The 27771-nt window shown below is 42.9% G+C and overlaps 1 protein-coding gene across 2 annotated transcripts in view; it reads left to right on the top strand.

Annotated features, from left to right (window-relative positions):
- CCDC158 (coiled-coil domain containing 158) overlaps positions 1–27771 on the top strand; it is a 105538-nt gene that overhangs the window by 20834 nt on the left and 56933 nt on the right. For both annotated transcript variants that reach the window (XM_073599779.1, XM_073599788.1), the window contains exons 2-6: positions 3555–3597; positions 10681–10829; positions 16326–16570; positions 21513–21613; positions 22721–23033. In XM_073599779.1, the coding sequence (XP_073455880.1) occupies positions 3569–3597; positions 10681–10829; positions 16326–16570; positions 21513–21613; positions 22721–23033 (837 nt within the window). In that variant the 5' untranslated portion in view covers positions 3555–3568. The remainder of the gene's footprint in view (positions 1–3554; positions 3598–10680; positions 10830–16325; positions 16571–21512; positions 21614–22720; positions 23034–27771) is intronic.

Below are 27771 nucleotides of genomic sequence, written 5' to 3' on the forward strand. Positions count from 1 at the left end.
ACTGCCGGTTCACACAGGTCGCCTGACAAGTCGCCTCCCGTTCTGTAAAATGGAACCGTTCTAATAGGAGCGACGCAAGTCGCTCCGACTTAGAAAAAGGTTCCTGTACTACTTTGGGGGTGACTTGGGGCGACTTGCATAGACTTCTGTACAGAAGTCGTTTTGCAAGTCGCCGTGGCAGTCGTGTGCAGGTCGTGCCACCCCTGTGTGAACCGGGGCTTACAGATCGCCAGTGAGGTGCTGAGATGGCACCTTCATAAACTGGCCGTTTCTGTGACAGTCAGTTAAGATTCTCACTGTGCTGAGATAATCTGCGGAGAACATGTTCTCCGCTGATTATCTCAGTTTCATAAACTGGTAATGACCTGAGATCAGCGGCGAGACTCGGGATCGCCGCTGATCTCAGTTTCATAAAAGGACACCAAAGTGTCATTTCTTCAGTGTTGTCACATGAAAATATATAATAGAATGTTTACAAAAATGTGAGGGGTGTACTTTTGTCAGATACTGTATCAAACACATAACAGTGCAGTCCAAGTGTAAAATGAACTTCGGGAAATAATAAAATAGACTTACAGACATTTGTGTATCTAGAGGCAAATTTGAAGACCTTCACTTATCTGCATCAGAACTAAAATGGTTTCTGAAACTGAGGTAAAAACTTTATGTTGTTCAATAAGAAACTTTATTAACAAAGGCAAGACTTCCTGTTTTTTTTTTACTGAGGAACTGAACTGCAATTGCAACAAGCAACCACCAAGTGTCCTCAAAATGACAATCCAATACAGTATAGACCGGTGATGACGAACCTTGGCAGTCCAGATGTTTTGGAACTACATTTCCCATGATGCTCAACTACACTGCAGAGTGCAAGAGCATCATGGGAAATGTAGTTCAAAAACATCTGTAGTGCCAAGGTTCGCCATCACTGGTATAGACAATCCTATAATTGACAGCACAGCTGTTATTCAGTTGATGTAGTTGCAGTGTGCATTAAAGCCGTTGTTTTTTTAAGCGTCCCACTGCAGCTATGCAACACTCACTTCCTGTCTAGCCCTGACCTTTCCTCACTAGATGTCTTCAATCTTCCAAGCTTAATAATACCTTGAAGTCTGAGGACATCCTGTATATGCAGGGTATGATGGACCCCCTGTTTAAAGGGGTCATCAGCGGGGTTGCCCAATGTCTGTAAATTTACAGGGGTTTGTAAAAATTGGGCACGTTTTTACTTTTTGTATGTCCGTGACCGACAAAACAGTGCCTGTAAAAAATATGGCACCTGTTGGCACGGAAGCATGTGCAGTTCCAGAGCTGTCTGAAAGCTGCTCAGGCAGAGCGACAGGTCCAGGTGCACATCTGTGTGTGACATCATTGCTTATGGTGTTTTTTTTCTATAGGTCTAAACTCAAAAAATGCATCAAAAATGCAACACGGGTGCATTTTTGATGCGTTCTTGCTGCGTTTTCAATGCATTTCAATAGGGAGGTGCATGTAAATGTAATGTAATGTAAATGTAAATATTGCAGGATATGCAGCCTCGTGCTACATAACTAAGCTCCATTTCATGCTGAATAAACTAAATTATTAATGTATCTTAAATAGAAAATTATCTTTAGATAGATTTTTACTCCAAAAGCATTTTATGAAAATACATTTGATAAACATCAAAAAAATCGATTTAACCGCTTGCCGACCAGCCGCCGCAGTTGTACTGCAGCAACATGGCTCGGCTGCGTGAATCGCCGTTATGTTACGTCGCTACCCTCCGGAGCCGGTGCGAGTGCCCGGCAGTCTCGATGACCACCAGGCTCCCACGATCGCTCGTAACACAGCGAGAACCGGGATCTGTCCCGGTTCTCTGAGGGGAGAAGTGACAGATCGTGTGTTCATACATAGTATGAACAGCGATCTGTCATCTTCCCTAGTCAGTTCCACCCCCCCTTCAGTTAGAACACACACTAGGGAGCACAATTAACCCCTTGATCGCCCCCTAGTGTTAACCCCTTCACTGCCAGTGACATTTTTACAGTAATCAATGCACTTTTATAGCACTGATCGCTGTATTAATGCCAATGGTCCCAAAAATGTGTCAAAATTGTCCGATGTGTCCGCCACTATGTCGCAGTCACAATAAAAATCACAGATCGCCGCCATTACTAGTAAAAAAAAAAAATAGTAATAAAAATGCTATAAATCTATCCCTTATTTTGTAGACGCTATAACTTTTCCGCAAACCAATCAATATACGCTTATTGCTATTTTTATTACCAAAAATATGTAAAAGAATACATATCAGCCTAAACTGAGCAAAAATTTGCTTTTTTAAAAAAAATTGGGATATTTATTATAGCAAAAAGTACAAAATATTGTGTTTGTCATTCTTTTTTTGTTTATAGCGCAAAAAACGAAAACCGCAGAGATGAGCAAATACCACCAAAAGAAAGCTCTATTTGTGGGAAAAAAAGGACGTCAATTTTGTTTGGGTACGGCATCGCACGACCACGCAATTGTCAGTTGAAGCGATGCAGTGGTGAATCGCAAAAAGTGCTCTGGTCAGGAAGGGGGTAAAATTTTCTGGGGCTGAAGCAGTTAAATAAGCAAAATCTGATTTTTTTTTTGATTTTTTTAAAAAAATCATTCATTTATAGCCACCCTGTTTCGGTGCACCACTAGTTTTAACAAATTATGTTCTATACAATACTATCCCCGTTCGATCCATCTTCAATCAGAAGGGTAATTAATTTGATTACTATTAAAGCGGTTGTATACCCGCACAAAAATAAATAAATAAATAAAATAACAATAAAAACCTGTAAGGCAGAGGCATAATGAGCTAGTATGCACCGCATACTAGCTCATTATGAAATACTTACCTTCGATCGAGGTGTCGGCATCGAAACCCATCGGACGTCATCGCGGCTGCATGCAGGATGAATATCTCCTAAACTGTACCTGTGGGTAAAAATGTAAAAATAGGGTATACAACCTCTTTAATGTTAAAAAAAAAGTTGTCAGACGTCAAAAGCAATTACTGCAGAATTGTTAGCTTGTTTCATAGATTGCATAATCAGCTTAGAAATGGCCAACATTTTCCAGTCTACCATATCACTTTTATCTTCAATTCATTCCTGAAAAATCTGTAAAAATGGCAGTGAAAAATAATCGAAGATTGTTAGGTTTGAATTGTGAATAATGTGTTTGGATTGATGCATGTCCTGCATTAGGGAGCACAGCTTACATAAGAAATCTGAACCATTAGGTAACCTAGCTATTTTGCATGTTGGACACCAATAGAACCAATGGCTACCAACACGATTCCACTAAAGATAGGTAGGCAGTGGATATTTATATTTAGAAGAGCATTTTTTCCTATGTTATGTGGGTGCCACTTGAATAAAAACAATTTCTGCCCTGGTCTAGGGGCATAATAGAAGGACACAGAACAAGGATGCCAAACAGATGGTAGATTACAGGCTTCAGTTTTACTTCTTTCCCACGTCATCTATACTTGGAACCAGTGATCAGCATGTAACAAGATGTCTTTTCTTTTTCAGATGTTGCCAGGGCAATGGCGAGCAGAAACCTTCTTACGTTAAGGTACTAACAATAAAACTATGACTAATGCATGTAAATACGCCTTCGAAAAAGAGTGTTAGCATTCTGTAAATTTCTTGAGTAGTGGCTTAGTAAAAAAACACATTGTGCAAACTTGGAGAACAAAGCTAGCTATCTAATTTTATATAGGAATGAATGACTTTGTTTTGACTCGTTTGTGTGCTGTGCCCTACCATTCCTATAAAATAGAAACATGATGTTTTAAGGATATATGTTGTGAGCTAAAGTAGTGTATAATGGAAGTCATTTTGAGGTTGTTGCGTAAGGCTGGCACTACTGATTGCAATAATAATAATCCAAAAAGTGCAGCACTATATGACTTAAAGTGGAACTTCACTCCCCCAATATACATTGATTATTTTTAATTCTCATGCTGCTAGCATTAGTAAATAAATAGGAAAGTATATCATATTTGCTTGTTTTAAAGGTTTTTTTTTAATTTTTTCAGTTACTTCCTGGATTCTTGCCTAGGCAAATGATGTCATACTTGCCAGGAGTCTTCAGGAGGAGAGGTTTTCTCAGCCAAGCACACTGTTGTGCATGCATGCTTGATCTAAGGGCAGATGGATTCCAGGAAGTAAATGCTACTAAAATGATTTGCTCTTACTCAAGATGACTACAGCCAGAAATGCTAGGGGGGTGTTTTTCAAAGTGATTTCTCAACAAAATAAAGCATTATTATTATTATTAAACAGGATTTATATAGCAACAGTTTACACAGCGCTTTACAACATGAGGGCAGACAGTACACTTACAATACAAATCAATAGAGGAGGAATCAGAGGGCCCTGCTCGTTAGAGCTTACAATCTAGAAGGGAGGGTAGCATGAAGACATGGATGGATGGGGGAGTTTTCTTTGATTAATAAAAAAGAATTAGATAGTGTTTTGGGTTTGTGGTGCTTAAATGCAGTAAAGATCCGGTTTAATACATACAACCATCAGCCATATAATCACAGATTTTAGGAGCTGATACCTAAGTGAACAAAACAATATATACCATGTGCTTATACTTAATATAGCCAAAATTAGTAAAAGTTATTTTAAAAAAAACAAGTGATGTCCTATTCGCATTATAATTTGTGACTCAAAACGTGGTAACGTAAAGTCCAACAAAAAAATGCATTGTCTTGTAGATGACAGACTATATTGCACCTTCAAAAACTCCACCAGTGAGGACACAAAATGGAGAATACACAGTGCTTACCAGAGGTCTATGGCCCTCTATATTAATGAGTGTCCATAATCACTTTTGGGAATATCCCAATACTCCAAAGGAGATGTAGTACTTGATTTCTTAAGACTCCAATCATAGGGCAAAAAGAGATAAATAGAGGCCAAACCTCATAGTGTAGTAAGGTTAATAAAGCACTTTATTAAAAGATAAGTAATACACTCACATTAAAAGATAAAGATACCGGCATGTCAGATTACTACAATCAAAATCCCAGTCCTGCAGCCAATGTGCGCGATGACGTCACATCCGGCTTCGCCTGATGCGTTTCGTCATGCGATGACGTCGTCAGGGGCGTGACTCGTGGCACTACTGATTGTTCTATAAGGCCCCATTCAAAATAGCAAATAGGGTTGTTAGCAGTTACGTGCAGGAGACCCAGTCCACCCGCATTCAATCGCTTATGGAGTGATTACCTGTAATGATTGTCCCTGGACGCAGACAGTTTATGATCGGCTGTGATTAGCTGCGGGAGCTGTCAGTCTCCCATTGCTTTCAGTGCAGCTGCTGCCTGTAGATAATTGCCAGAACCCCCCCCCCCCTGCTGTAATTGGTAACAACTCCATTTGCAAGTATGAATGGGGCCTAAAGATAGTTTTTTTATTTTACAATGCAACACCTGGTGCTTTAGCAACCTATCATCAGACTCTTGGCAGGGGTGGACATAGTTAATATCCCCCCCCCTCCCCAACATAGAATCCTTTAGATTGTAAGCTCCTATTCCTTCTGTATTGTAATTTTACTGTCACCCTTTATATTGTAAAGCTCTGTGCAAACTGTTGGCACTGTATAAGTCCTGTATAATAATAATAATGCCTTAGTACAGATTTAGAGTAGGTAAGGATATGGACTTCAAAAAGTCTTCACCCTTTAAAAGTGATGCAGTCTTAATGTGTTTGCCATCCAATGGTCCACTTCTTCAGGAGAATGGAAGGAGGTAAGTATATGTAGAGTATTGTATTGATCTATTTAAAAAAAAAAAAAAAATATTGCTGCCTGTGCGTATAACTCATCTCAATCATCTGAGTGGGGGGACCCCAGGAGATCATCAAAAGAGTATGTGCACAGCGTTGTATAACAAAATGGGGAGGTTATATCACCTAACTTGCTATTTAGGAGACCATTGTATATAACAAAACTCCCTACGCCAAGCAAAATTGTGACAGCCGAAAGTCCTGTGTGTGCCAGTTGTAATTGCTATGTGACTACCTATAGTACTGTTGTGCACTCAGGTCATGTGAGTGGTTTAATGTTTTTTTTTTATGTTTTCATTAAACATGATTTCACTATTGGAGGCTTTCTGTTTTCTCCTTCTGCTTTTTTGGCAATACTATGTGTGGAACATCTCAAATGGAATTCATAATAATTTGTAATGTTTCCTTTACAAAGGCACTGTTTGACCCTTGGACCCAATTCATAAGATGAACAACTGTCCAGTTTTAGGTGGAGGCACATGGTACTTATGGAACACAGATATATACAGTATCTCACAAAAGATTTCATGTGACATCACTGTGGGCAGCACAGTGGTGTAGTGGTTAGCACTTTCACCTAGCAGCAATAGGGTCACTGGTTCAAATCCTGACCACGACACCATCTGCCTGGAGTTTGCATGTTTTCCCTGTACCTGTCTGTGTTTTCTCCGGTTCCTCCCACACTCCAAAGAGATGCTGGTAGGTCAATTAGACCCTGTATAAAAAAAAAAAAAGGCCATAAATATGTGTATGTGTTTGTAAGCACGTCGGGACTTTATGGGGTAAAGGACCACGCTATACTGCAGATGGACACCGGCGGCAAAAGCGCCCTGAGGCGATTCAGTTCGCATAGATAGCGCTATACAAGTCACTCATTCATTCGCTGAAGAAATTACACTTTGCTACAATGTAAAGTAGTGAGTGTACAGCTTGTATAACAGTGTAAATTTACTGTCCCCTCAAAATAATTCAACACACAGCCATTAATGTCTAAACTGCTGGCAACAAAAGTGAGTACACCCCTAAGTGAAAATGTCCAAATTGGGCACAAAGTGTCAATATTTTGTGTGGCCACCATTATTTTCCAGCACTGCTTTAACCCTCTTGGGCATGGAGTTCACCAGAGCTTCACAGGTTGCCACTGGAGTCCTCTTCCACTCCTCCATGACGACATCACGGAGCTGGTGGATGTTAGAGACCTTGCCCTCCTCCACCTTCCATTTGAGGAAGCCCCACAGATGCTCAATAGGGTTTAGGTCTGAAGACATGCTTGGTAAGTCCATCACCTTTACCCTCATCTTCTTTAGCAAGGCAGTGGTTGCCTTGGAGTTGTGTTCGGAGGGGTCATTATCATGTTGGAATACTGCCCTGCAGCCCAGTCTCGGAAGGGAGGGGATCATGCTCTGCTTCAGTATGTCACAATACATGTTGGCATTCATGGTTCCCTCAATGAATTTTAGCTCCCCAGTGCTGACAGCACTCATGTAGCCCCAGACCATGACACTCCCACCACCATGCTTGACTGTAGGCAAGACATATTTTTCTTTGTACTCCTCACCTGGTTGCCGCCACCCACGCTTGACACCATCTGAACCCAATAAGTTTATCTTGGTCTCATCAGACCCCAGGTAATGGTTCCAGTAATCCATGTCCTTAGTCTGCTTGTCTTCAGTAAACTGTTTGCGGGCTTTTTTGTGCAACATCTTTAGAAGAGGCTTCCTTCTGGGATGACAGCCATGCAGACCAATTTGATGCAGTGTGTGGGCGTATGGTCTGAGCACTAACAAGATGACCCCCCCACCCCTTCAACCTCTGCAGCAATGCTGGCAGCACTCATATGTCTATTTCCCAAAAGACAACCTCTGGATATGACGCTGAGCTCGTGCACTCAACTTCTTTGGTCGACCATGGTGAGGCCTGTTCTGAGTGGAACCTGTCCTGTTAAACCGCTGTATGGTCTTGGCCACCGTGCTGCAGCTCAGTTTCAGGGTCTTGGCAATCTTCTTATAGCCTAGGCCATCTTTATGTATAGCAACAATTATTTTTTTCAGATCCTCAGAGAGTTCTTTGCCATGAGGAGCCATGTTGAACTTCCAGTGACCAGTATGAGAGAGCGAGAGCAATAACACCAAATTTAACACACCTGCTCCACATTCACACCTGAGACCTTATAACACTAACGAGTCACATGACACCGGGGAGGTAAAATGGCTAATTGGGCCCAATTTGGACATTTTCACTTAGGGGTGTACTCACTTTTGTTGCCAGCGGTTTAGACATTAATGGCTGTGTGTTGAGGTATTTTGAGGAGACAGCAAATTTACATTGTTATACAAGCTGTATACTCACTACTTTACATTGTAGCAAAGTGTCATTTCTTCAGTGTTGTCACATGAAAAGATATAATAAAATATTTACAAAAATGTGAGGGGTGTACTCATTTTTGTGAGATACTATATGTTGATTAGGAGACTTTGATATCTTTAGTTTTGGGACTCATTCACTGGTTTTTATTTTAATTTGTTCCTTTAAAGCATTGTCTAGTACATGTGCATTTTTGATATACCTATGTGTAGTTATGCATGCCTGATTATTCTGTAGGGTAGCTGCTACTATAATATTGTGTTTTTATGTATTACAGGTAGTTGCACACTTTATTTAACTTTAAACAGGTGCTAAGTTTTTTCACTTATTCATACTATTGGACAAAGTGACACAACCTCATCTTTACATTGTAGTCTGTGATTGCATGAATAACACAGTTAGGGCCAACTCACACCAAGGCATACAAATTGCACTTAATAAACTATATTGCCAAAAGTATTGGGAAACCTGCCTTTATACGCACATGAACTTTAATGGCATCCCAGTCTTAGTTCGTAGGATTCAGTATTGAGTTGGCCCACCCTTTGCAGCTATAACAGCTTCAACTCTTCTGGAAAGGCTGTCCACAAGGTTTAGGAGTGTGTCTATGGGAATGTTTGACCATTCTTCAAGAAGCTCATTTGTGAGGCCTGGCTTGCAGTCTCCACTCAAATTCATCCCAAAGGTGTACTATCGGGTTGAGGTCAGGACACTGTGCAGGCCAGTCAAGTTCCTCTACCCCAAACTCACTCATCCATGTCTATATGGACCTTGCTTTATGCACTGGTGCACAGTCATGTTGGAACAGGAAGGGGCGATCCCAAACTGTTCCCACAAAGTTGGGAGCATAAAATTGTCCAAAATGTCTTGGTATGCTGATGAGTTCTCTTCACTAGAACTAAGGGGCCAAGCCCAACCCCTGAAAAACAACCGCACACCATAATCCCCTCTCCACCAAATGATTTGGTGGGGTGGCCCAATACTTTTGGCAATATAGTGTGGATGAGCGAGTTTGGGGTGGAGGAACTTGGCTGGCCTGCACAGAGATCTGACCACACCTCTGGGATAAATTAGAGCAGAGCCTGCAAGCTAGGCCTTCTCATTCAACATCAGTGCCTTACCTCACAAATGCGCTTCTGGAAGAATGGTCAAACATTCCCATAGACACACACATAAACCTTGTGGACAGCCTTCCCAGAATAGTTGAAGCTGTTATAGCTGCAAAGGTTGGGCCAACTCAATATTAAACCCTACGGACTAAAGCCGGGTACACACAGGCCGAATATCAGGAGAAAAAAAAAAATCATCCGACATTCGGCCCGTGTGTATTCCCTTCTGTCCGACAGAAGCCGACCAAATGGCTGGCTTCTGTCGGACAGAAGGGAATACACATGGGCCGAATGTCGGATTTTTTTTTTTCAACCGGTCAGTGTCTCTGGACATTCGGCCCACGTGTACCCGGCTTTAGTCTGTAGGGTTTAATATTGAGTTGGCCCAACCTTTGCAGCTATAACAGCTTCAAGGCTGTCCACAAGGTTTATGTGTGTGTCTATGGGAATGTTTGACCAATCTTCCAGTTCTTCCGGCCAATTGGTCGGCTTCTGTTGAATGGGCATGCTGGAGAACACAGCATCCGACCAACTCCCTGCCAAGGGCAGAGAGCGCTAATCGTGTTCTGGCGGGGGGCATCCCGCTGTCAGGACACAACAGCTTAGCAGGGGAGATCGCTCAACTAACCTTCCATGGTTAGTACAGCAGCTCCGATCGGAGCTGACTTTTTTTAGTTCAACCCATATAGTGTATATGCATATTAAAGTGTTATATGTTGTGTGTTATCCTGTGGTGTGTTAAGGCTGCCTAATGCTCAACAACTGACTACTGCACCTACTGCATTTCTTGTAGTGCAGTGCACCTGAGCACATGGTAGTGCATTATCACATCCTGCAGTGTGCTGCAATGCATGTGCATTGTGGATGTACCGTATGCTGTCATTTAAAATAGATGTGTATCCAACACCACGCAATTCCATGTTCTGGATTCTTCCCAGCTCATTAATCATGTCATCTACTGTATGCACAAGCACTCTGTATCAGATTGGCAGGACCATGCAATGCATTGGAACCTGCCTCTCCCAGTCCTCAGGCCCAAAGTGCAAGGGCTTATTGTAGGCTAATTGAAGTCTCTCTTGATCCTGTCACGGGAGACTTCCTTATCTCTATGCCTGTTTCAGATCAGTGGCTTAGGACATATTAAAGCCAATGCTCAGCATGACAGCCAGGCAACCAGCATTTTCTGAAAGAAAAGAAAGCCTCAGTAATACTCTTATGACATGATTTGTAACTGAATACATAACTGAATTAAATGTGAGCCTTGTAATTGCCTTTAGTTCTACTTTAAAACAATTTCCCCTTTAGAAAGTACCATATTCCCAATCATGTATACATCATACATTACTTGATGGAAGAAATGTAATAATTGCTTTTTTGTTTCCTAGGGCAGAGCTGGACGAACAAACCAAAGGAATCCAGAAGTTGCAAAAAGAAGTGGAACAGGCTACACAGCATACAATAAACCAGTTGTCCTTCTCTCTTCATGAAAAATGCCACAAGAATACCGCCAATGATAGTAATACCATCTCCAGGAGTAGGTTCTTTTCCTTTGCTGCACTGCTTTTTTCCTTGTGCATATTGGTTGTTTTTGCTTTTAAATTCAAATGTTGCTTCATGCATGGGTGTGAATATCTCAGTGATCTTATAATTTATTTGTTTTATCCATTTCTATGCCACTATAGCATTTTAAAGAATACATTAAAGCATTTGCATCAGCCCCTGAAATCAAAGGAACATAAAGTCTAATGTGCCTACAGCAGTCATACAGACACATAGACTTCACTGGGGCCAATTTTAGATTTAATACTTTAATGACTATGGGAACTGTCACCTAAAAGACTAACGCATTTCTGCAAAAAGCCAAAAATCTACTACCTGACAGGATCCCCAGTGCTGAGATTAGGCTATTAATAACAGTCCTGTAGACAGTTATTGTTTAGTAGAGTTAGGACTAAAGTTAGAGAAGGGTTAGGTTAAAGTAACTGAAAAAACCCTAGCTGAATGAAATGTAAAGTGGTTGTAGCCCTGAAGAAAAGAAAATGCTCCTGTTCCTTTAAAGCATGATCTATGCCATGTAATTTGTCCCTTTCTATGTTGTAAAATACCTGACTGATCCTGCCTGTTCCTGTGTTCACCTATGTGTACTGACCATGCTTATCATGGCTTTTGATCCATGATACCGGGGTCAGTTTACGTCCCTCCAGCATCACGCTGTGTGGTCAGTCTCTCCCTCTCCCCCTCTCTCCCTGCCTGTTAGCTCAGTAGCCTGTGTAGTGAGAGACGATCTCCTCCCCGCCCATCACGCCGCTATTCCTGTAAAGTAATGTATCTAAAACACTTGCATCCCCTCTGTTTTATGAAGATATAAAGTACAGTGTGTCCATTTATTTTAAGAATTATAATCCTAAATACCTTCTTGTACAGCGCCGCTGTGTGATCACGTGACCTCCCTTTTGCTGGCTGGCATACGTCAGAGGGGAATCTCAGCTTCTCCTGCTGCTCTCGTTAGAAGGAGAACGGAGGGGGATCACGTGACCGCACAGCAGAGCTGTGCAAGAAGGTATTTAGGATAACAATTTGAAAAAACTGACATACTGTACTTTATATATTCATAAAACATAAGGGATGACAGTGTTTTATATATGTGACTTAACATATAACACTTAACACTTTAAATTGCTAAAGTATTTGATATCATAAGCAATTTACATGTTTATTTACAAAATACTAATTTTTCATCCTTATTTTGTTTGCTTTTCATCCACTTGGGGCTGCTGATCACTTCTAGTCTTGTTCAGCCACTTTATGTACACATGCATGTACTCCAGTGGCAGCCGCATGTCACTGCTTAGGAGAGACTTCCTGTGGGTAAGAATAGCGGAACATGCCTGTGCATTGGCACAGCCATTTAGTCTGCATTGGAAGTGCATGTGACAACACACGGGGGCAGTTCAGAGACAGGGACAAAGTGTTGTCACTCTATAACAGGAAGTGCCTTAACAAGGACCTTCATGGCAGGATCACAAGATATTATTTTAATGGAAATGGAGAATGAAAAAAACATTAAAAAGTACTTTTCAGATTACAGTAACATGTTAAAAAATATATAAAATGTTAATGATTATTGTAGTTTCAATTTGAAAATTCTCCCTTGCAGTGGGGCTGGACCCGCACTGCAAGGGTTAACTGTTCACGTTGGTCTAAGGTTTTTCTTACCCAATCATCCTACCATGGGGAGATCATGCCAACTGTCCATAACTTGCTAGGAATTTAATTCAAGCCTCCAAAACTGAAAGGACTAACTACCATGTCAATCAAGTATATTTTCAGAAGGGATATTTAGCAATTGAGTAGACAATGCAGTGGGCCTTACTAAAAGAAAGACAGTTCAGGTTACTATAGCTAGTGAATAATAGACAAGAATGAGGTAATGGGTTAGTATATATCTTACCACATTCTTAAGAGATTATGCCATTTAAGCAGTGCCAGTATAATTGAGACTATGGGGGTTATTTACAAAAGGCAAATCCACTTTGTACTGAAAGTGCACTTGGAAGGGCAGTCGCTGTAAATCTGAGGGGTAGATCTGAAATGAGTGGAAGCTCTGCTGATTTTATCATCCAATCATGTGCAAGCTAAAATGCTGTTTTTTATTTTCCTTGCATGTCCCCCTCGGATCTACAGCGACTGAACTTCTAAGTGCACTTTCAGTGAAAAGTACATTTTCCTTTAGTAAATAACTCCCTGTGTGCATATCTGCAGTATATACATAGATATCAGCACACCAGTATACACCCCCAAGCCCACAGGTGAGTTGGTGGGTTTTTGTTAAAGCTGAACATTAGTTTTTCAATCACCATTAACTATTTTTAATCCTTATGCTGTTACATACCTCCTAACTTTTTGAAATGGGAATGAGGGACACCTATCAGCAAAAGTATGCAGGCATAGAACACACCCCTTGCCAAGCCCCCTTAAAGGAGAACTGTATAAAAAAACAAGATTGGTTAAACCCACAAGTGCTTTTTTTACCACTACTATTCCTTTATATTGGCTTTTGGAATTTACAAATGCAGCGATTTAGAAATCAGATGAAAGGTTTAGCACTGGAAAACACTTTTTGATAGATAAAAAATGCATTTTATATACATCTATATGGAACAGACCAAAATGAGGGACAAATGAGGAGGAACGAGGGACAGAGGGACATTGCTCCAAATCAGGGACAGTCCCTCGAAATCAGGGACACTTGGGAGCTATGCTGTTAGCCTAAGTAAATAGATAGGAAAGTAAATCATATTTACTTGTTTTATATATATTTTTTTTTACATTTCTTCAGTAGCTTCCTGGTTTCTGGCCTAGACCAAAATGATGTCATACATCCCAAGAGTCTTCATGAGCATTTTTTTTCTTTCATCTGGAGGAGGAGGTGCTTGAGGTGCATTAGTCAAGCACATCTTCCTGCCTGCACGCCTGAGCTAAAGGCAGACTGATTCCAGGAAGTAAATGCTACATGGATAATCTGCCCTGACTCAAGATGGCTGCAGCCAAAAATGCTAGGGGGGTGTTTTTTTTAAGTAATTTCCCAACAATATAAAACATGGAGACATGGATTGATGGGTGAGTTTGCTTGAAATATTAAAAATGAAATAAAGGGGGGGGGTTACTAAAACCGGAGCACTCAGAATCTGTTGCAGCTGTGCATGGTAGCCAATCAGCTTCTAACTGCAGCTTTTTCAATTAAAGTGGATGTAAACCCAATGTCATCCTTTCTAAACTACTGCCATAGGGGTTATCTATAAGGATATACATGCCTCCTGCATGTATCTTTACCTGTCAAATGTCTCCCCTCTGTCTGTTATTAGACCCGAAAAAAAACTGCAGATTCTGTGGGTGGGTCTGTTGTCTGGAGCTCGGTGGGTGGAGTTGTGATGTCAGTAGACTCCCCGCCCACCTCTACACTCCCCTTGTCAATATGCATTTTTCCTGTGTATTTCTAACACTGAACTTCTGCTATGATCTCTAACATCCAGTGAAAAGACAGGAAAGTAACCACATGACTTCAGCATGCCAAATCATGGTGAGGTGTGGAACAACCAATCCTTGCAGAGCTGCTGAAGAAAGGAGTGGGGGAGGGAATTAAAAAATAATGCATGTCTTAGGCTAATGCATGAGATGTAAATCACCTGTCACTCACAGCAAGGGGGAGGATTTGACAAAGTTTTTCTAGTTTGTCAAGAATTATCTCACTGAACAATAAAAGAGGATTGCTCAGAGATGGATTAACTCTGTGTGGCAAGACTGGGCTCAAATGATAGGAAATCTTATACTCTACAGTATAAAAAAAAAAAAAAAATCGGGTTTACATCCATTTTAAGCTTTGGCAAAAAAATCTGGAAGCTGATTGGTTTCTATGCAGAGCTGCACCAGATTTTGCACTCTCCATATTTAGTAAATCTCCCTAATAGTGTTTTCGGCTTGCAGTGCTCAGATATAGTTTGATTGCATTTTAAAAAGCCACCTCATGCCTTCCCATAAGAAAATGAATGTATGCAAAGGACCAGGGGGGCGAGAGAAAGATGCCAAGAGACTGTATTATGTTAGTGCCAAGGGATTGCTTCTTTCAAGTGTTTCCACACTAATGTGGTTTCAGCACCCGTCTATGAGAGCATTGTGTCTTCTATGGCTTTAAGAAAGGGCTTTAAATAGCTTGACACTATATTCAGCTTTTTATCTATTGTATTGCATGGGAGAGGAAGATTGTGTAAATGGGAGAACCACAGGAGATGAAACTGTTTAAATAAGCACCGCAGACCACAATCAATATTCTCTGATGAGTTATCAGTGAGAACACTGGTTGTAGGTCTCCACTTTTGAAGAGGATTATACACAACAGTGATCAGGGAGATAACAAGTAGGATCCGTTCACACGGGCAGTAAAAATGAGCGGTTCAGCCCTATTTTTCTGCCCTCCAATTGCCCACCAAAAGCCTAACAAGGCAGCCTGAGAGAGTTGTACACATGCTCTGCTTTGGAGGCATGGCAAAAGTAACTCGGTTTGCAGACATGGCCTGTTAAGCTCAGCAATTGAAATCAACGTGACCGTGCCACAACTGCGAACCATAAGTTTGGCTTGCAGTTGCAGAGTGTTAACAACAAAAGTAAGACATTCAAGAAGTGGCAGGATTTCCACCTGAACACCTGGAAACTGCTACACTACCATCCAATGAAAAGCGATCCACCAAGGATCGTTTTTCAAAGGGTGGTGGAATTTGCTCTCTGTGTGAACCTAGCCTAAGTAGGCATGCACTTTTTTTGTTAGCATAGTGAGTTTTATTTGTTTGGACATTTATTGGATAATTGCAACACTGTCACAGCTAAAAAAAAATGTTAGACAAGGTACAGAATGATATTTAGTGATTTGCATTTTGATTTACACACAGTTTAAATTGGACCTTTACACGAAAACAAAAATTGCCTTGATTCTTTTCTTCCCCCGTCTTTATCTAAATTTTTGTTCAGTCTCTATCAAATTTTTTTTAGTTTTTTGGTGGGGGAGCAAGTACCTTTTTTGATGGTAGCCACCCCCACTTCCTGAATTCTCACCTAGGGGAGGATGACATTGCCTGAGCTTGCCCCCTCCCAACCCCCCCTGCAGCCTCCTGGGATTACATCACACATCTCAGGAGGCTACAGGGCCAATTTTCCTGCGTCCTCGATATCACACATGTGCAGTGGGGAGCAAGCTGTGAGTAATCAGGAAGTGGCAGTTGGTTTTGAAAGCAAAGATGGCAGCGCTTAAGATCCGAAGCCCTGTTATAGAAAGTGTCCCCCTTTTTTTTCTGTGGTCTCTAAGATAGGAAGTAAGGGAAATTTCCCCAGCAGGGGACACAGCAAATTAAAAATGAACAGTGGTTACAATGCTCTTTAACTCTATTCAAGAATGTAACCTTATCATTACTGGTCAGTTATTGTGGATGACACTGTATGTGAGTAAATGTATTCTAATGCTTTTACTTTTATTTTCTAGTATCACATGCTTCCAGTTCAGCAACAGGTAATCACAATGCGTTATCGTCTGTGTCTCTTCAATCCTTAAAAAGACATCTGCATGCTGATCAGACAATTCATGGGGACGGTGGCTTAACAACACAATGTAGTGCGATGCAAAATGGCCTGGATGGAAGCACCTGCGTGATTGATAGGAACCCTGCAAAGACATTGCTGAATGATTATTCCTCCTTCTTCATAAATGCACATAAATGGCCCGAAGCAGTAAGTAAATATCATTCCTATAGTGTTTGGTGATAAATCAAATCACACAGGTATCACCTGCCCTGGGTTGAGTAGATGCCAGTATTTAAAGATGTTGTGTTTGAATTCATCCCAAAGGCAACATCCTACCATTGTAATATTGGATGGAGTTTCGGGGAGTTTTCCATGGATAGGTGAGATAACATGTAAGTTCATCCTGACCCTGATTTACTAAAGGAGTACAGCAGTTTCACTTTACAAATGGAATTTTCACTTGTCTCAGTGAATGACATACAAGGATTAAAGCAGTATTAAACCCAAAAGTAAATATTTATTATATTGCAGCTTAACAATTCTTACATGTGATGGCTGTATTGGTTTTCTTTTTTAGGCTCTCTTTCTTCTATTTTCATCTAGTGATCCAGCCAGCAAGTCTGTTTTTCAACAGAAAAGCTCTCCTTTGCCGTTACAGGGATGAGACAGGCCATTTAACACTGACGAGGGTGCTTAAAATGATCAGCTCTTATTTATGTAAAACCTTTATTCCAAAAGTTTGTTGTAACTTATTATAAAGTGTGAGCTGGAGTTTGGCTTACATTTTTTAGTGTAAATCTACTAGCCCATCTAACACTCTCCTCCCCCCAGACTGACAATGCTGCTGTCACAAGGGGGCCCCCTGTGCTCCTTCATCCAGGGTGGGGGTACTCTATTACAGGAGGAGTGTTACTGGCCAGATCACCAGATGAAAAAAGGGTAAAAAAGCCTAAAAAAGGAAACGAATGCAGCCACCACATTTGATTGATAAGCTGCAATACATTACGTTTTTAGGTTTTGGGTTTTATATTGTGTTAATATCAAAATGCACAATGGAGATAATTCACTAAAGGAGTAGAGCGTTTTCTCTTTTAAAGTAATTTTTTGTGAATTTGGTGTGTAGCACTAACTCTCGGTGGAGCTGCTGGTTTAAGCGGGTCTGTTACCTTCACTCTGCTTCCCTCTGTTTCACCGGCACCGGATCTAGGGGTTCCGTTGAGTTTACCTCTGAACGACACACGCACCAACACTGGAGTACGTTTTCAATGCTTTATTAAACACTTGACTTAGGAAACAGCAGGAAAGAGGCAGAAAGGAAACTGCAGAAGAAACTCAAACATCTTCTTGTAGGGTTCTTTTGACAAATGTCCCGGTAGAATTCAGATATTGTATGGAATGCGCTCCCCTCGTGGGACACACTCCTTGCTCGTCTGGATAGGCCTCTCTCACTAGCCTAGCAGCCAGTACGCAGCACGAATCAAAGTCTCTGCCACAGACTTGCTTGGGAACAAAACCCGTATGATCCTCTGCCACAGGATGTATCAGATCTTCTGTAATGAATGTCAGTCACAGTGCCTGAACCTTTAAGCCAACCCGGCGACACTATGCTGTATAGTTACTTTCGGATACGTCCTTCAACCGAGTCACCAGGCCCCTCTATAGACCAGCACGCTGTGTGATCTCTCCAAGAAGGGTCCTCCCCTGCGATCTCCTCGGTTGTCCAGCTTCGTCACACAGGACCGACAGCTCAGGACCATTCCTCGGCCGCGGTGGTAGGCCCCAGACAAGCCTCTGAACCCACCCCTGCGCCGCAGTATCGTGGGCCTCCGGAACGGAGGACCACGAGGTAGCTCCTTAATGCATACCTGTCGGCCAGGAGGGCCAGCAGGTGGCTGTAAAACGAACCCCAAAAAATGGTGTCTGTCCCATAAATACCCTCGCCCAGAATGCAACTTGGAGGACCACCTCCACCGAGTTGTCTCCAGGACAGAAGAGCATCCATATGCTTCAACACGTTGCCTTTCCAACACTAACCAGTGATAACAGCGACACCCACCGGTCAGCACGGAAACACACACAACGTCAGTCAAGCTGGAACAGAGGCAAACTTAACCTTCCTAACGAACAATTTACTAAATTTACCTAACATGCGGTAGATTGCAAATCTACCAGCGCTACAGGTGAATTTGGTTTTATGTCATGGAGAATTTTTTAAAAAATGGATTTTTGCTTGCACATGATTAGATTAGATTGAGGTTAGCATAATTTCATCCCATTGACCTCATTAGACTAAGTAAAAGTTCTCTCTGCTTGAGGTGTCTTAGTGATGGAGTATTTACACTCAGTGCCACCAGCCCAAGATATATCAGTTGTACTGGTCCAGGGAAAAATTCCTGCCAGTCCTCTCCTGACTGACACTAAGGCTACTTTCACACTGGGGCGGGCAGACGCCGGCGGTAAAGCGGCACTATTTTTAGCGCCGCTTTACCGTCGTTTTAGCGGTGCTATTCGGCCGCTATAACCCCCCGCCAGCGCCCAAAAAAGGGTTAAAACTGCCGGCATAGCGCCGCTATGCCGGCAGTTTAGCAGCGCTGCCCCATTATTTTCAATGGCAAGGCGTGCTTTAGGAGAGGTGAATACACCGCTCCTTCAGCGCTGCAAAGATGCGGCTTGCAGGACTTTTTGACTGTCCTGCAAGCGCACCGCTCCAGTGTGAAAGCCCTCGGGCTTTCACACTGGAGACACAGGGGAGGCTCTTTACAGGCACTACACAGGCGCTAATTTTAGCGCTTTAGCACCTGTAAAGCGCCTCAGTGTGAAAGTAGCCTATATCATAATATATGTATGCAAGAATTTTGTATTTTATTTGTCAGTTCATAATCAATTTGCAGGCGTTATCTAATAAAGATTTGTATTTCCCCTTTATTCACCTTTACTTACTTCCACTGAGAGTGGGGACTGAGATGCTGACAGTATCTCACAAAAGTGAGTACACCCCTCACATTTTTGTAAATATTTTATTATATCTTTTCATGTGACAACACTGAAGAAATGACACTTTGCTACAATGTAAAGTAGTGAGTGTACAGCTTGTATAACAGTGTAAATTTGGTGTCCCCCCAAAATAACTCAACACACAGCCATTATTGTCTAAACCACTGGCAACAAAAGTGAGCGCCCCCCTAAGTGAAAATGTCCAAATTGGGCCCAAAATGTCAATATTATGTGTGGCCACAATTATCTTCCAGCACTGCCTTAACCCTCTTGGACATGGAGTTCACTAGAGCTTCACTGGTTGCCACTGGAGTCCACTTCCACTCCTCCGTGAGGACATCACGGAGTTGGTAAATGTTAGAGACCTTGCGCTCCTCCTTCGTTCGTTTGAGGATGCCCCACAGGTGCTTAATAGGCTTTAGGTCTGGAGACATGCTTGGCCAGTCCATCACCTTTACCCTCAGCTTCTTTAGCAAGGCAGTGGTCATCTTGGAGGTGTTTGGGGTCGTTATCATGTTGGAATACTGCCCTGCAGCCCAGTCTCCGAAGGGAGGGGGATCATGCTCTGCTTCAGTATGTCATCGTACATGTTGGCATTCATGGTTCCCTCAATGAACTGTAGCTCCCCAGTGCCGCAGCAGCACTCATGCAGCCCCAGACCATGACACTCCCACCACCATGCTTAACTGTAGGCAAGACACACTTGTCTTTGTACTCCTCACCTGGTTGCCACCACACACGCTTGACATCATCTGATGCAAATACTTTTATCTTGGTCTCATCAGACCACAGGACATGGTTCCAGTAATCCATGTTCTTAGTATGCTTGTCTTCAACAAACTGTTTTAGGGCTTTCTTGTGCATCATCTTTAGAAGAGGCTTCCTTCTGGGATGACAGCCATGCAGACCAATTTGATTCAGAGTGCGGTGTATGGTCTTAGCACTGGCAGGCTGACCCCCCCACCCCTTCAACCTCTGCAGCAATGCTGGCAGCACTCATGCATCTATTTGCCAAAGACAAACTCTGGATATGATGCTGAGCATGGGCACTCAACCTCTTTGGTCGACCATGGTGAGGCCTGTTCTGAGTGGAACCTGTCCTGTTAAACCACTGTATGGTCTTGGCCACCGTGCTGCAGCTCAGTTTCAGGGTCTTGGCAATCTTCTTATAGCCTAGGCCATCTTTATGTAGAGCAACAATTCTTTTTTTAAGATCCTCAGAGATTTCTTCGCCATGAGGAGCCATGTAGAACTTCCAGTGACCAGTATGAGAGAGTGTGAGAGAACTCCAAATATAACACACCTGCTCCCCATTCACACCTGAGACCTTGTAACACTGTAACACTAGTGAGTCACATGACACCGGGGAGGGAAAATGGCCAACTGGGCCCAATTCGGACATTTTCACTTAGGGGTGTACTCACTTTTGTTGCCATCGGTTTAGACATTGATGGCTGTGTGTTGAGTTATTTTGAGGGGACAGCAAATTTACACTATACAAGCTGTACACTCACTACTTTACATTGTAGCAAAGTGTCATTTCTTCAGTGTTGTCACATGAAAAGATATAAAAAAATATTTACAAATATGTGAGGGGTGTACTCACTTTTGTGAGATATGTATTTTCCAGTCTTCTGGATCCTGAGTGTGCAAAACAGCATCAGATAACAGAGACCTGAGGTTTATTACATTCATCTATGAACATTCAGCTATGGGATTCTGCTTTTTAATTTTGCATAGTTATATTGGTCCAGCTTGGACCAATGTAAGTATGTGTGCCAAACCTGGCTGATCCCAGTGGAAGTAGGAAATCACTGTAGTAGGCACCACTACTACAGTGATCTCTGCTGTCTTCCAGGTCCCTGCCAAGCGGCTGCCCTGCTGCTTAGTAAACACAGGAGGTCACTCACTTGGCACAGGTGTCCTCAGAAAAGCTTTCTCTTATTGGATGAGATGGAGATATTGACGTCATCACCTCTTCACCTCATCCAATTAGAGAATGCTTTGCATTCATTTAGAAAAATGAAACGTTTTCTCAGAATGTTGCCCATGTGCCTTTGCATTGGGGAAATATGTGAAATTGCATTGAGTATATAGTGATGATGTTTGGTTACTTAACCAGATGTATTAATACTGAGCTATCTTTTGCTCTTAGATTAGTAGTACACAAGGGCACCATCGACACTCCCTCAACCAACCAATCAATGAGCTGAATCTGAAGGAACTTATTAAAAAGAATGCCGAGATGGATATTAGGTAAGTAGTTTCTTCCTTCTGGGCTTGTGGGGACAGATGCTAACTACAAAAGATCATCTATTAGTAATGTTTTTTGTGGTGGCAAGCACTAGCAATATATGATAAGTAACATTCAGTGTTTGGTGTAATGCACCACTGCACCATGCCCGCCAACCACCTACATGTGTAAAGCTCTGTATAGTCTATGAGATCCAGTGGGGGATGTCTGGTAGGGGTTAAAACCACCTGACAATCACCTATATTGAGAACCGAACATGGGTGAGCCAGTGGAAAATGTCTTGCATCTTCTTTATGGCAGCCAGGGGAAATAAATGGTATGTGTATTCTCCCAAATATAGTCAAGAATGTTTCACCTAAACGATGGAAACTTGACGTGAAAATGTGAAAATAAACACAAACATTCTGTAACACTATTGCAATCAATAAGCATTTGTGATTTCTCCAAATATGAAAAGGAAACAAGTATGACAATTGGTTGTTTTGAGCACAGAAAAAACATTTCCTGCTAGTCCACCTTCCATGTATCAGCTCCTATGTCTAGTTAGGCATACCGTATATCTTATGTACTGCTAGGTTTGGAGAGCTAATTTAACTGGAGAAGGTGGTGCCCTGGACCATTTCATACTGGGTTTAAAGTGGCAGTAAAGGCAAAATCTAACTACCGTGTAATTCTAAACCAACTCCAAACCCCATTCTAAGCCTAATCTATCTTACCCTGTAAAGAAAAGTTTGCTATACTTACCTATCCTGCAGCCGCTCCAGTCTGGTCCCAGGCTGAGCTGTCAGCACCAGCAAGTTGCAGTGAATCGGTAAAGAGTAGTGCGAGAACCTTTTTCATAATTGCTGCGACATAAGCCATGGTGATATGAACAGTCCCATTGACAGTAATGGGGTGCGACTTGTCATGGGATTTGCAACTGTCAAATCGCATAACAAGTCACATCGATCAGAAGGGGGGCTTAGAGTGTCTTGCAAGAATTACAAGTCTTCTCACTGGTAGGGCAGTACATATTTATTCCATCTGCATATTTTTCTGTCTGCTTGTAGCACCCAGGTCTTCGTTTTGCATGTTATTGTTTTCATATGTATAACTTTAATTTGATGTAGATGTAATGAAGCAAAAAGCCAAGATGAGGTGAACAGAAAACTTCAAGATAAAATACAGGAACTAGAAACTGCCAATGGAGTGCAAGAGGAGATGTTGAAGCAGGCTCATGCCTACATTGACATTCTGAAAGAGATGTTGCAGAAGCGAGATTACGTACTTCAGGATCTTCAGGGAACCATTTTAACATACATCAAAGCTTCTGGAAAGGAAATAATTCCGAACTGTGATCTCAGTAACCTTGGAACATTTGTAGTAAAGATCTTACAGGAGCAGGCTGATGACGCTTCTTCTCTCAAAACAAAACTTCACACTGTAAGTCAACTAATTGATAAACTTTAATAGTGATAATTTACTAAATATTATATTTGAAATATTTTTATACGCTGATTATACACACAAAGCATTAGGAAGACCTCTTCATGAAGAAGTGTTCCTCTTGTGTGTGTGTGAATATGTTATTTATTTATATGTATTATTATGTATCTGCTGTATACAGTATCTCACAAAAGTGAGTACAGCCCTCACATTTTTGTAAATATTTTATTATATCTTTTTCTGTGACAACACTGAAGAAATTACACTTTGCTACAATGTAAAGTACAATGTAAAGTAGTGAGTGTGCAGCTTGTATAACAGTGTAAATTTGCTGTCCCCTCAAAATAACTCAACACACAGCCATTAATGTCTAAATGTCACTGGCAACAAAAGTGAGTACACCTCTAAGTGAAAATGTCCAAATTGGGCCCAATTAGCCATTTTCCCTTCCTGGTGTCATGTGACTCATTAGTTCATTAGCGTTACAAGGTCTCAAGTGTGAATGGGGAGCAGGTGTGTTAGATTTGGTGTTATCGCTCTCACTCTCTCATACTGGTCACTGGAAGTTCAACATGGCACCTCATGGCAAAGAATTCTCTGAGAATCTGAAAAAAAAAAGAATTGTTGCTTTACATAAAGATGGCCTAGGCTATAAGAAGATTGCCAAGACCCTGAAACTGAGCTGCAGCACCATACAGCGGTTTAACGGGACAGGTTCCACTCAGAACAGGCCTCGCCATGGTCGACCAAAGAAGTTGAGTGCACGTGCTCAGCATCATATTATCATATTCAGAGGTTGTCTTTGGGAAATAGATGTATGAGTGCTGCCAGCATTGCTGCAGAGGTTGAAGGGGTGGGGGGGTCAGCCTGTCAGTGCTCAGACCATATGCCGCACGTTGCATCAAATTGGTCTGCATGGCTGTCGTCCCAGAAGGAAGCCTCTTCTAAAGATGATGCACAAGAAGGCCCGCAAACAGTTTGCTGAAACAAACTAAGGACATGGATTACTGGAACCATGTCCTGCGGTCTGATGAGACCAAGATAAACTTATTTAGTTCAGATGGTGTCAAGCGTGTGTGGCAGCAACCAGGTGAGGATTACAAAGACAAGTGTATCTTGCCTACAGTCAAGCATGGTGGTGGCAGTGTCATGGTCTGGGGCTGCATGAGTGCTGCCGACACTGAGAAGCTACAGTTCATTGAGGGAACCATGAATGCCAATATGTACTGTGACATACTGAAGCAGAGCATAATCCCCCTCCCTTCGGAGACTGGGCCGCAGGGCAGTATTCCAACATGATAACGACCCCAAACACCTCCAAGACGACCACTGCCTTGCTAAAGAACCTGAGGGTAAAGGTGATGGACTGGCCAAGCAAGTCTCCAGACCTAAAGCCTATTGAGCACCTGTGGGGCATCCTCAAACGAAGGGAGGAGGAGCCCAAGGTCTCTAACATCCACCAACTCCGTGATGTCCTCATGGAGGAGTGGAAGAGGGCTCCAGTGGCAACCTGTGAAGCTCTGGTGAACTCCATGTCCAAGAGGGTTAAGGCAGTGCTGGAAAATAACTGTGGCCACACAAAATATTGACACTTTGGGCCCAATTTGGACATTTTCACTTAGGGGTGCGCTCACTTTTGTTGCCAGTGGTTTAGACATTAATGGCTGTGTGTTGAGTTATTTTGAGGGGACAGCAAATTTACACTGTAAGGCCCCTTTCACACTGGGGCGGTAGAGGGCGTCGGCAGTAAAACAGCGCTATTTTTAGCGCTGTTTTACCACGGTATTCGGCCGCTAGCGGTGCGATTTTAACCCCTCCCTGGTGGCCGAAAAAGGGTTAAAACCCATCGTATAGCGCGGAGGCTGTTTAGGGGAGGTTTTTAGGCGCTATTTTTAGCGCAATAACGCCTGCAAACCGCCCCAGTGTGAAAGGGGCCTCATACAAGCTGTACACTCACTATATTGTAGCAAAGTGTCATTTCTTCAGTGTTGTCACATGAAAAGATATAATAAAATATTTACAAAAATGTGGGGGGTGTACTCACTTTTGTCAGATACTGTATATACAGTATGCTGTACAGGGGTGGGCTGTCCATTGAGGGCGCACGGGCTCTGCACCCCCTCTCCAGCACTGCCCCCCCATCCATGCGTCCGGCCCCTTGCAGAAAGCCGGGTGCATGAATTCATATGTCGGGGGTATTTTTTTGAAGCACTGAATAGGCTTCAAAATAGTGTGGGCTCAGGGCGCAGAGAGTGCGCTCACAGCCCACCCAGGTGTGTTGCAACAGCGAATGAATATTCGCTATTGTAATACTGATCCTCCTCTGAGACCCGTCACCCGATTGGCTGAAAGGACAGGCGATCCTATTGGAGGCCTAGGAGGAGGAGGAGACGCAAGGTGGAAGCGAGGAAGAGATGACACAGGAGCCGCAGCCCAGATGCCCGCTGCCCGGATGCACGCTGTCTGGATGCCCGCTGCACGCTGCCCGGATCCCCGCCACCTAGATGGGGTAAATGCCGAACCGGCAGACAGCCCCCCCCCAGAAAAAAAAACAGCCGCCACTGATGCTGAATTTAAAATAAGTGGTCAGCACCTCTGCCAAGCAGCACTAGGGTTGCTGGTCGAATCCCAACCATGACACTACCTGCCTGGAGTTTGCATGTTCTCCCTGTGCCTGCGTGGGTTTCCTCCCACACTCCAAAGACATGCTAGTAGGTTAATTGGATCCTGTCTAAATTGGCCCTAGTATGTGTATGTATGCAGTGCTGTGTCTTAGCCTAAGCCGACAAGGCCCAGGCCTAGGGCTGCACTTTGCGGGGGGCGGCAAAAGGCCGTCCCCACCCCGCATGAACAAAAGCCCCCCCCACCTCCTCCCGGCTCCTGTCTCCTGCACAAAAACAGTCCTGGGCGGCTGTCTCGGATTTGCGCAGGACGGGTGCAGTCTCTGTTCGGGTGGGTTTGAGCAGAGGTACACCTCGGCTGTGCTCGGCCATGAATGGCTGGAGACTTTTCTATTCACTCTGATAACCATGGGGAGTCATGTCTGCACTCTCTGACCATCTCCTTTATCATGTCTGCAGTCTCTGACCATCTTCTTTATCATGTCCGCACTCTCTGACCATCTCCTTTATCATGTCCGCAGTCTCTGACCATCTTCTTTATCATGTCCGCAGTCTCTGACCATCTCCTTTATCATGTCCGCAGCCTCTGACCATCTCCTTTATCATGTCCGCAGTCTCTGACCATCTCCTTTATCATGTCCGCACTCTCTGACCATCTCCTTTATCATGTCCACAGTCTCTGACCATCTCCTTTATCATGTCCGCAGTCTCTGACCATCTGCTTTATCATGTCCGCACTCTCTGACCATCTCCTTTATCATGTCCGCACTCTCTGACCATCTCCTTTATCATGTCCGCACTCTCTGACCATCTCCTTTATCATGTCCGCAGTCTCTGACCATCTCCTTTATCATGTCCGCACTCTCTGACCCTCTCATTTATCATGTCCGCGCTCTCTGACCCTCTCCTGTATGTTGTCTGCCGTCTCTGACCCTCTCCTTTATCATGCCTGCAGTCTCTGACCCTCTCCTGTATGTTGTCTGCAGTCTCTGACCAACTCTTCAGGTGGAGTGCTAATAGGAAGAGGTGGAGCCTAAAGAGGAAGGGGTGGAGTTTCCAGATGAAGAGGTGGATCTTTAACAGGGGTGGGGCAAATTTAGATGGGGGGCGCTGGATTTTAGTCTTGCCTAGGGCAGCACAAAACTAAAATACACCACTGTATGTATGAATGTGAGTTAGGGACCTTAGATTATAAGCTCCTTGAGGGCAGGGACCGATATATATGTGCAATATATATATTTGAAAAGGCCAGTATGGTGGCCTGAATTTATGGAAGGAGTCCGGGGGGTATTTAAGCAGCCCACTCATCTGTGGACTTTGTCGGTTCCTGTGCATGATTCGTTACATCACTAGGCTGACTCTTCCAACTCATTCGATGTTGGTGAGTTGCGTGTCCGAACTTCCAGAGGCTTTCGGTTCTCCATTCGTGGTTTTCGTAGATCCTGTCTTGCTCAATTGTCACAGGTAGGATTCGTACATCATTTCTTCATTTCCCGCATCGTTGTTTGCCAGATACCCCGTGTCTCTGAAACCCTGCTACGGAACTTACGAGTCATTTGTTAAAGTCTTCGTATGCAGCCTTATTTTAGCCTTGTGCAAACCACGAACTTGTCGCTCAGTTTGTGAGCACATACACTGAGCCGTTTTTCATCGGTTACATTCATACATTCCCGTACCTTGTTGTTTCACGCCATGTAGTAGGCCCATTTCACTTAAGAAACACACTGTCTATCACTTCAGTTATTTTAGTTCGCATTTCCCTCCGGTCCGAATCTAGTCGCATTAGCGACTCACCGGTTTGTCCTGGCTAGTTTTTGTCATCTCATTTTCATGCCAAGCTCCACAGTCCGGTTCGTTGTAAGTCGTAAATTGCGGCACGCTGATCCGTGCTTCTATAATGGCAAGTCATTTAATTTGTTACATTTCGCATACCCTTCACTCCAATTCGAATCCAGTCGCATCTAAAACACATCGATTCGTGCCGACTCGTTCTAGCAATTTCATCTCATTTCATTCCATGCTCCACAGTCTGGTTCGTTGTCAGTCGCAATGGCTGCACACCGATTCGTGCCAGTGTCATGGCAAATCATTTCATGTGTTACACTTCACGTACC

This window comes from Aquarana catesbeiana, linkage group LG01 (genome assembly GCF_042186555.1).
Source record: "Aquarana catesbeiana isolate 2022-GZ linkage group LG01, ASM4218655v1, whole genome shotgun sequence".
Taxonomy (NCBI): domain Eukaryota; kingdom Metazoa; phylum Chordata; class Amphibia; order Anura; family Ranidae; genus Aquarana; species Aquarana catesbeiana.